A 9,862-nucleotide genomic window follows, 5' to 3' on the forward strand; every position below is an offset into this window, starting at 1 on the left:
CGCCTTAACCTGGAGGATTTGCGTCATTGGTGTTGAATATAAAGAAAGCCTGACATTTGTGACACTTGGACCAAAGAAATGCTGCGATTTCAAATTACTGAGCCAATGGGAACGTTATAGTGTGGTAATTACAGCGATTAATTGATTTGTCACACTTTGATCAGTGAAATGTCGCGCAATTTTTTCTTATTAAACAGATCAACCGATTATTTATCAACGCATCTTTTAATTTGATTTTGAGCACAAAAGAATAGAATCTATAGCAAAATGAAAAACAACTTCCGTATTTTATTTTTACGTTTATTGTCGTCATGGACATAATGTAAAGTTTCTTTTGATTCATTGAATAGGGCTTCGAATACCATTCATAGTCGAAGTACTGTTGATTATTTTTGAGGTGCTGCTGCACTCATGCTAGTTACGCTTTTTAATACCACTGGCGCAAGCGCTCGTGGTATTATTTAGCGTAACTAGCATGAGTGCAGCAGCACCTTAAAAATAATCGACAGTACTTCGACTACTCATGGTATTATATATGATTATTTACACATTTTTAATGTGTGAGCGATACTGCTTAGGTGGATATAAGAGAGTAAAAGGATGAAGCAAGTGGGTCGCCGGGTGGGCATTCTACTTGTTCGTTACGTGCGTTAATTAAGTCACCGTTCTTGGTCTTAGTTTCTTTTGTATGTATTGAGTACATAGGAATCATTAAAGATTGTTAAATTGGGTGTCTCTTTGCAGGAGGTTGAATGATCACCTTGTAAAATGTATTCATTGAACGATTATCTAATCTATTACATAAAATTAAAACAATTATGAACAATAATTATATCAGAAGAGATCATAACAATTTTTCTACATTTTTTATACGCAATATCATATTAGTAGGTATTACATGTTTTCCGTTGACGTCTTAATTCGATTTTTGTGAATTTTCATATGCATATTCAACGTATTTCTTTGTGTAAAACTTGTAGCACAAATTTGACAAGAATATGGACGTTCCCCTGTGTGAATCCGAACATGTATTTTAAGAGTGGAAGATTCTCTAAACGCCTTCCCACAATACTTGCATATATGCCTCTTCTCACCAGTGTGTATTCGTCTGTGCGAAGTCATGTGGGAAGACGCTCTGAAGTTTTTGCCACAAAAATCGCACTGATACGGCCTTTCATCAGTGTGTATCCTCAAATGAATTTTCAACTCTCCCGATGTGCTAAATTGTTTGTGGCACACCGAACAAATGTGATTTAATGGTTTCTTTTCGCCCGTATGGTGGCGGATGTGATTCTTAAGTTGTTCTTTAGTAGGAAAAGCGTTGCAACATTCTTCACATAAGAATGGACACTCGCGTGTGTGCTTGGTGCGAATGTGACTTTCCAAGTTTACCTTCTGTGAAAAGGATTTCTTGCATTCGGGGCAACTGTAAGATCGTTCGCCTTTGTGAATTTTCTTGTGGATGACTAGAGAGCCACTGTATGGAAAGGATTTTTGGCATACATCACACGTGTAAGGTCTGTCTCCAGTGTGCGACTAAAAAAAATGAATAATAGCAAAAGCTGCACCTGCACTCGGATTTAGAAATTTTATTTAAGGACGAGTCCTATTACAGACGGACATTTTTGTACACATACGTGCATTCAAAAAAGCACATACAGAAACGTGTATATGCAGAAAACGTTACCTTTTTGAATACGCAATTGTTTTGAATCACAGAATTAGATAATCAGGTAAACTGCAGTGTTCTTTTGTTATATAATATTAACTGAATTTGCTTATTTCTTTTTTTGCACGCCACTGCTCCCAATGCCGAATCAATTAACTCTTTATTGACATCGCTCAAAATACTGCGGAATTGTAAGTGTGTAAGAGACAGTTGTGATAGTGCACCTTTTTGAATGCACGTACATAAACGCGTACAAAAACGTCCGGTATATATAGCAGCCCATATTGATTCGATATTGATTATATACCTATGGCAGTAGTGAGCATTGTATATATTGTAAACACAGATATACACAAACATTGTAACACTGGTGTAGATTCTGACAGGTCACTCGCATTCCAAAACAGCACATAGTCAGGTTGTAAAAAATATAGAAAAGTTGTACGCAAATATGTGAAACTATTGTAAAAAACAAAAGAGAGTAGATTAAAGATAGTGTTATGAGGCAATTAAAAAAACATATAAAAATCAAGAACAAGAATGGAATACAAGAAATTAGTAAATCAACTCATAAATCAAAGCAAAGAAACAAGTATGGAAAAATTGTATCAAAATTGATGAAGATAATGAGAACAAACCAAAAACTGCAAACATATGGCAGTAAGATTATAGCAAAGTGGAACAAATGGGAACAGACAACAGAGTTTGAAGCAACTAAAAAAGAAAAAAAAAACATCCATTTACACACAGACATGCGAGAACATGTTTTTCCACTTACACTTACTTTCATGTGTACGTTCACCTGAGCTGGAGTAGCAAAAGGACGAGAACACACTTTACAAGTGAAAGGTTTTTCCCCAGTATGCGTCCGAATGTGTATTACAAGTTTGTTCCTCTCATAAAATCGAAGACCGCACACATTGCACTGGTGCTTTTTATCTTTCGTATGTTTGCGTAAATGTTTTGTTAAATTACCATGTTCAACAAAACTCTTATTGCAAATTGTGCATTTGTGAGGTTTCTCTCCAGAATGTATTTTAACATGTCTACGTAATGAATGGATCGTTTTTAATTGTTTTTTGCAAGTATCACAAGTAAAGTTATCAGGGACACCATCTTGAAACGAATCATTCGGTTTCAGATCTATGTTTGCATCAGATGTAGTAACGATATTCTGTGCAATATACTCATGACGTTCGATTTTCTGTTTTTCCAACATAATGCATCTCAAAATCGAATCGTTACTTCTCACTTGCTGTTTAAATGTGTACCAATGGCCGATTTCATTGGCACACAATTCACACACAACTTTAGGTAAATTGTCATCTTGCTCAACCTTTGAATAAATGTATTAGGTAAAAATGTACTGCTAGTGTGAACATTTACATTTATTGCTGTCAATTCCATTAACATACTTGCTAAATTATTCCCAAACAGAGGTGTAAGGACGGTCTTTTCCAATAAACAAACACGGCAGATCTTTTCAATGTTTAATGAATGTAGATTATCCATTTATATAAATAATTTAAAAAGACAATTAATATTAATGTTTTCATTAAGCAAAAAAAAAAAATTCTTGTGTTGTTGTTGACGAAGGAATTGAGGTTAGCGTTAGGACAATAAATAGTTATGGGTTGCATTCAGCAGAAACAAGCGCTCCAGGGACATTGGGTGCGTTCACCAGAACCAAACGTGTTTACGCTTTGATTACGTTTGCAAACACAAACTGTTTAGGCGCAGGTGAACGATAGGGTGCGTTTGCCAGAACCAACTGTTTGCAAACCGTTTGCGCTTTTTCGATAATTACGTTTACTGAACGCGTTGCTAGTTGTTAAACTGTTTGCAAGCGGACGCCATTTTTTGAATCGCAATTTAAACTCGCTGAAAATCACAAACATGTTTGTAATTTTGTAAGGCATGCATATTTGTTTAAACCATCGGCATACAGGTTTATGCGCGAAATTGGAGTAAATTACTAGTACCTATACATCACGACCAAAAATTGGATAATTGCACATTGCTCCCAATGCACTTTAAAGTTGTAAGAGATAAATCGAATAATTTAATTATGAATGAAGAAGGGAGCATTCCATGTATGCAGGCTTATTCAAATTCGAGGGCCACTATGGGGATCTCGGGAACTGTAAGAAAAAGAGGTTGGCAAAGTTGAGTAGTTTGATGCTTAACAAATGTCGTTTTGAAACTGAAAAAATTCCGACTACTTTCGGAGATATCCAGAAAAAAAAAACATTTTACAAAATCGTTTTTATTTGTTCCTAATAAGTTATTTAAAAAGATAGGTATTTCAAAATAAACGGCGCATAATTGTGACCACTTTTTTCCATATACAAGATGCTAGTTTTAAATTTTTAGTCTGACGTTTCGTCTCCGGTTAACCATCATCAGCTTTGTTTTTTCTTATGGAAGTCATTTTTACTTTTTGTGTCATTTGATAGAGCTTTTTCCTATCAATAAATGGTGCTGTTAATCCGTAAAAACGCAAGAAACTGCGAACGTACACTGCCCACGACAAAGTTGCCAGACAAAAAAAGAAGATATTTTAACAGTATTACTTCAGCCTCCCTTTGACGAATGTCAAATTTGAAATACTCGGCGAGTAATAACTTTGTAGTGAAATCGTTCCACACTAAACTTCTTTTCAAATCTAATTAGGGTACCACAAGTATCTCTATAACCTATAACTGATACTGGCTGAGTGCTCTGGATTTCATTTGGACTTGTACGGACCCCTTCATATGCGGTTTATGAAGGCTCCAAAACGGCACGAACGATTTGCTCGTCTCCTAGTAGATTGCTGGCCATCAAACCCTGCCTTGCAACACTATAACCACAGATTATACGTCGTATATCTGTGCTATAACCAAAGAGTAACCATAATTGCTATAACCAAAGAATGGTTACTCTTTGCTATAACTATACGTTTTTCACCTATACAAATCTTAACTCTTTCCTTAAAATGACTATACTTATGTGGTGAGTTTATTAAATTTATTAAATGTAACAATCTGAAAATAAAAACTTCTCATAAAGCAGGTACAATTTATGGATAAAAAATATTTACTCAAGGATCCAGTGAATATGCATTTAATACTCCAATCTTGATTTTCTACTCGTATAGGACAATTCAATTCATCTCGTATAGCAGGATATATTTAAACTGTAGAAAGGTATTTTTATTGAAATGTACAAAAAGAATACAAAACGGTTTTCTCAAAATTCACTCAAATTAAATTTCACGTGTGGTTTCCAGGCAAATTGCGCGCTTATGACAAATGCGCATGCCCGATCAACGTTTGTGAATTTCAGCGAGTTTGAATTTATGATTAAAAAATTGGCGACCGCTTGCAAACAGTTTGACAATTAGCAATGCGTTCAGTAAATATGCTTATATAAAAAGCGCAAACGGTTTGCAAACAGTTGGTTCTGGTGAACGCACCCAATGGCTAAACACTACCATTGAATTAAGTAATAATAATAATGATTATTAATTCAATGACACTACTAATAAACTGCTGAGAAGGGGTTAGAACCGGAACAGATTGCATTTATAGCCCTTTCACTTGGAAACGGAATCGTTGTTCCGTTGTTCGGGAAGTTATGATATCCGGAACCGATACGATACCATTCTTTAAATCAACGTTTTTAAACAATGACGATACTATTATTTGTGCCAAAGAACCGATATATTACACTGAAATTGTGAAAAGTTTCTTTAATAATGATTGTTTAGTATTATTATTAATATATTAAGATTGTGAAAGCTCGAAAATTTAACTCGAAGTAAATTACATTGCAAGAATAAACTTTGAAAATGGTAGTTCACTGAATAAAAATAAAAATAGGATTGGAAAATGCATAACATAAAATTATAACAACAAAATATGGAGCATATGTAGAGGTGACATATAGGTTAAAAGAAGTTTTGGGCAACAATGGGTCAGGCAAGCAGGTACCAAGATTCTGAAAACCGGTGAAATACACAGGACGACCTGACTCATTTTTTGCGTAATAAAATCCTTCTGTTAAGAGAGCAAGGCGGAAAATTACATGGCAAATTCAATATTACGACAAAATATGTGGAAATAATTGTGAATCGCAACTCATATATCACACATAGATTCTAAACCGAAGATTTTTTTAAAGCAGATTCTCACCCCTGAGATAGATACCTCGTGCCTCTATGGGGTTTCAAGCTTACACTTCACGGCATCGGCCCCAGTATGGAGTACCGTAACTCATTTGGTTACAGCTTCTGCCACCCCAGTGACAATCTGGTACAAACCGAAAATCTTAGTTTACAAACAAGTTAGTACAAAATACACACATCAAACGACTTTGGGCAATCGTGAAATATACAGTGTTATTCATTTAGAAGTAGACATAGGGATTACTTTTAAATGACCAATACTGTTCTTTGTAACCACATTAATTTATTCGGCGTTGTCACAAAAAACACCAGTAGTTTAAGTTTCTTGGAACATTTATTTATATTCTTTTTAAAAATATGAATTATACCTCCAATACACAACAAAACAAAGCAGTAGTGTCTCTGAGGTAAAGGGTAACTGAATATACTTATTTGCTCACTCGCTATGTCAGCGTAGACATTTATGATGTCTATGATGCTCATGCTCTCTGTACCGTCGCGCTTCATTTCACTTTATCAATATTGTGAGCAAAGGCGGACGATTTTGTTTTGCATAATTTAACGTTGCTCTAGGATATATTTCATAAATTCTGTAAGATAATTATCAACAAATAATACAATCTGGAAATCATGGCAAAGAACGCATAAGGTTGACGCACACGGTATACGTATAATTTCAAAACAAATGCGCCTTTGGTATGCATTCTAACCTCACAAAACATAGTTGTATGCATAACCTCTAATCAAGTGTTTATTTCTTAGTTTTCTAACATGTTTTACCACGTAAATAGCTAATTGTTCATACGAACTCGCTTTAAAATTACTGCAAATTTCAGATATCATTGGAACATGAAATTCTTTTACACCCGCAATACTTTGGGCCACAACTGCTTGAAAAAGTCAAGACTAAACTTTACACCGAAGTTGAAGGGACGTGCACAGGAAAGTCTGTAGTACCTTTTGATTGAGACAGGGTTTTAACTTTGTTTGTCCACAGATATGGTTTTGTCATTGCAGTTACGACCATCGATAGCATTGGGGCCGGTTTAATATTACCTGGCCAAGGCTTTGTAATATACCCTGTGAAATATAAAGCAATAGTCTTCAGACCGTTTAAAGGTGAAGTACTCGATGCCGTAGTTCGACAAGTAAATAAAGTATGTACGATTTATTTATTAAAATGCGTGATCTAATTTTAATGTTACCAGGTGGGAATGTTTGCCGAGATAGGACCACTTTCGTGCTTTATTTCGCACCATGTACGTAAGTGCAGAAAGTACTGTTAGTTATTGTAACAATGTTTGTAGTCAATTCCTGCCGAAATGGAGTTTTGCCCCAATGTCAACCCGCAGTGCTACAAAACCAAAGATGAAGACGTAGTTATTCATGCAGAGGGTGAAATTAGATTAAAAATAGTGGGAACACGGGTCGACGCCACTGGCATTGTATGTTCTTTTTTATTTTATCACTGAAAATAATTCTGTTTGTTTTCAGTTTGCTATTGGGACACTGATGGATGATTACCTGGGATTAATTAGTAATTAAGAGGGTTAATTTGTATATTTTTTGTAAACTAGGTGAAATTAAGTAATAAAATTTTTTATGTTCAGTGATGTTCTTTTCCAGTTGTCCAGCACAGTGGGAATTTTTTTTCATAATCAATGAAATTTAAAAAACCTAGGTCTATAACTCGCCAGAATAGAACACTTGCTGCCAGTCTATAATCGTATGGTTTAATATGAAAAACATACAATTGTAGACCCGGATCAGGTGTTCTGTGACCTGCATTTTGTCCTGGTGAGTCTTATTTAATTGCATTCTTGTATTTCACAGGGAGTTCCTATGATACTGTTATTATTAGTCTTTTATTTCAATGGTTATTATAGAAGGTGACATCTTGACATTGTCTCATACTTGAGATACTTTTTGTATACTATCTCTAAGTGAGATAAAATCTTGGGGTTGAATTTCTGACACAGATTTTTAGTAATAATCATTTCAAATTATCTTCAAGGGAAAAGATATGAAACGCTCTGTATACAGCAATCGTGATGAGTATTTCGATTTTGACCATTTTGCGCAGATCCCGGCAACAGGAATTCTAGGGTATGGAGCTTGCTAGAAAGTTGGCATGTAGTTTTTCCGTGACATCAATTATTTTCAAAAATTTCAATGCGTTTTTTGTCACAAAAAGGGGTAACTGTGTTTGTTTAACCTATACGGTATCGCTCACAGTTACCGAAATCCTAATGGTAACCCACAAATTTGAACCACCCTGTAGTACATCCTATACACAATCACTTTGAATAATATGCTCTTACAAGTCCCACAAAAAGCACCAGCCATAAAATGCAATGTCTGTAAATAAAACAAAAATTTATTACACATTTTATTGTGAATCAAAGGTAGAGCTAGGTATGTAAAAAAAGATCGAACTCCTTGGCATTGCATGGTACGAGATTTAGAAAAAGAGAATAAAATTTGTACATAATTCAAATATTTCTTAAAAGACTACGCAAACCACATTCTAACATTAACTTATGTCAATGGTAACTTTCACCACACTTATCTATGCCGCGCTTTTTTACTATTATTCTTTTTTGCACTATTACTAAAATTCTTCTGTTTAGCAGATTCATCCCTTGCCGGACTCGATCTGTCTAGTCCATTCTGATTTTGTGTACCATTTGAACTAAACGACGTTGACGAATTTGTCGAGTGTTTTCCTGTACCCTTTAAGGTGGAGTCCACGTGATTTGTAGTGGGCATTGCTGAATTTGTGTCACTTGAATCTTCATTTGTTTGTGATTCGGTATCACTTTGCCGTTCAGCTAAAGAATTAGTTTTACTTATATCGCTACAATGAAAGTACTTACATTTTTCTTGGTTGGGATCTATAAGTCCGCTCACAGCCTAGAACACACAATTTTAAAATGAGTTGTACAGCAAGAATGAGAATAATGAATATTCTGAAGACAAACTTACTGCCATTGAGGTTATGGACGATTTCGAGAACAATCTTTCTGCTTCCTTAAACTTTCTATTTCGTTTATCAGATTTCGCATTTGTCGTTTTATTGCTGGATAAGTATCTATCCCATCCCCTGATAATATTACCGTAGAGCTGCGTGTCTTCTAAATACGAACCTTCGAAAGCATATATTTGTCGTTCTAAATTTGCCAATGTCTCCTGCAAATATTATATATTTTACATACTCTGACAATAGCCACATCAAAATAACTAACAGAAATTTCTGCTTTTCGTTTAACTAATTCTGCTAGTTCTCCACGAGCATCAATTGATGTGGTCTTTGTAGACATCTTTGTTTCGGTTTTCATTGAATTTAAATTGGTTTAATACCGATTAATTTTAAAATCTATAATCAAATTTTGATTATAATTTAATACTTTATAGAAAATTGGTTTTTCTAAAAATGTTTCCCAATAAATAATCACTACCAACGTTTGAAAACATAAACAAATCCGTTAATCGTCAAGTCAGTCAGTTCTACCAACATTATTTTATTTAATTCAGACGTGTCTCCACTCTGACGAACGTGGACTGATGTTTGATTGCTGAACAGTTTTAATTTAGGGTCGTTTGTATGTACCACTCTTACTCGACATAATCAAGCGACTTAATTACTTAATTTTAAGCCAATTGAATTTCTTCATTTCGGCATTCAACTGAACTGAGGTTGAATTAGCGAGACAACCCGCCTTTATTCATTAATTAGGCAATCTATTCACATATAAATAAATAAATAATCTTATACATAATAATGTGTTATCTCCTTATCTCATCTCTATCTCTACTCAGTATGACCCACAAATAAATACAACGCAAATACAAGCTGTTAATACATTTTGCATTTTCCATTTTAAATACATGTTCAAGTGCATTTTACCTAGTTCTGGTCCTAATCCCTTGGGTGCACGCTATCTGGATTAAAACACACTGAATTTACGAATACATAATCAAAGTAGGTAGCCCCAATATGGCGAACTTATGATAAATTCATATAT

The 9,862-nt window shown here is 34.7% G+C and overlaps 3 protein-coding genes across 4 annotated transcripts; 1 reads left to right on the plus strand and 2 right to left on the minus strand.

Moving 5' to 3' along the window:
- Nucleotides 1-777: 777 nt before the first annotated feature.
- LOC116172631 (zinc finger protein OZF-like) lies at nucleotides 778-3,256 on the minus strand. 2 transcript variants are annotated; one of them, XM_031489869.1, is made up of 3 exons: nucleotides 3,056-3,256; nucleotides 2,454-3,005; nucleotides 778-1,536 (listed from the first exon to the last, which is right to left on the minus strand). In XM_031489869.1, the coding sequence occupies exons 1-3, from the start codon at nucleotides 3,179-3,181 to the stop codon at nucleotides 895-897; spliced, it is 1,320 nt and encodes a 439-aa protein (XP_031345729.1). In that variant the 5' UTR covers nucleotides 3,182-3,256; the 3' UTR covers nucleotides 778-894. The 2 variants fall into 2 exon arrangements, with proteins under 2 accessions (XP_031345729.1, XP_031345728.1); XM_031489868.1 differs by having other exon boundaries at nucleotides 2,448-3,005.
- A 3,262-nt stretch (nucleotides 3,257-6,518) lies between these two features.
- On the plus strand, nucleotides 6,519-7,446 carry LOC116172634 (DNA-directed RNA polymerase II subunit RPB7-like). The gene is made up of 6 exons (XM_031489877.1): nucleotides 6,519-6,620; nucleotides 6,674-6,783; nucleotides 6,835-6,994; nucleotides 7,046-7,096; nucleotides 7,145-7,282; nucleotides 7,332-7,446. Exons 1-6 carry the CDS (start codon nucleotides 6,609-6,611, stop codon nucleotides 7,380-7,382), a joined length of 522 nt encoding a protein of 173 aa, XP_031345737.1. The 5' UTR covers nucleotides 6,519-6,608; the 3' UTR covers nucleotides 7,383-7,446.
- A 750-nt stretch (nucleotides 7,447-8,196) lies between these two features.
- LOC116172633 (chromatin modification-related protein MEAF6-like) lies at nucleotides 8,197-9,326 on the minus strand. The gene is made up of 4 exons (XM_031489876.1): nucleotides 9,083-9,326; nucleotides 8,823-9,026; nucleotides 8,714-8,750; nucleotides 8,197-8,668 (listed from the first exon to the last, which is right to left on the minus strand). Exons 1-4 carry the CDS (start codon nucleotides 9,173-9,175, stop codon nucleotides 8,403-8,405), a joined length of 600 nt encoding a protein of 199 aa, XP_031345736.1. The 5' UTR covers nucleotides 9,176-9,326; the 3' UTR covers nucleotides 8,197-8,402.
- Between the last annotated feature and the right edge of the window lie 536 nt (nucleotides 9,327-9,862).

This window comes from Photinus pyralis, unplaced genomic scaffold (assembly GCF_008802855.1).
Source record: "Photinus pyralis isolate 1611_PpyrPB1 unplaced genomic scaffold, Ppyr1.3 Ppyr1.4_LG5, whole genome shotgun sequence".
Taxonomy (NCBI): Eukaryota; Metazoa; Arthropoda; class Insecta; order Coleoptera; family Lampyridae; genus Photinus; species Photinus pyralis.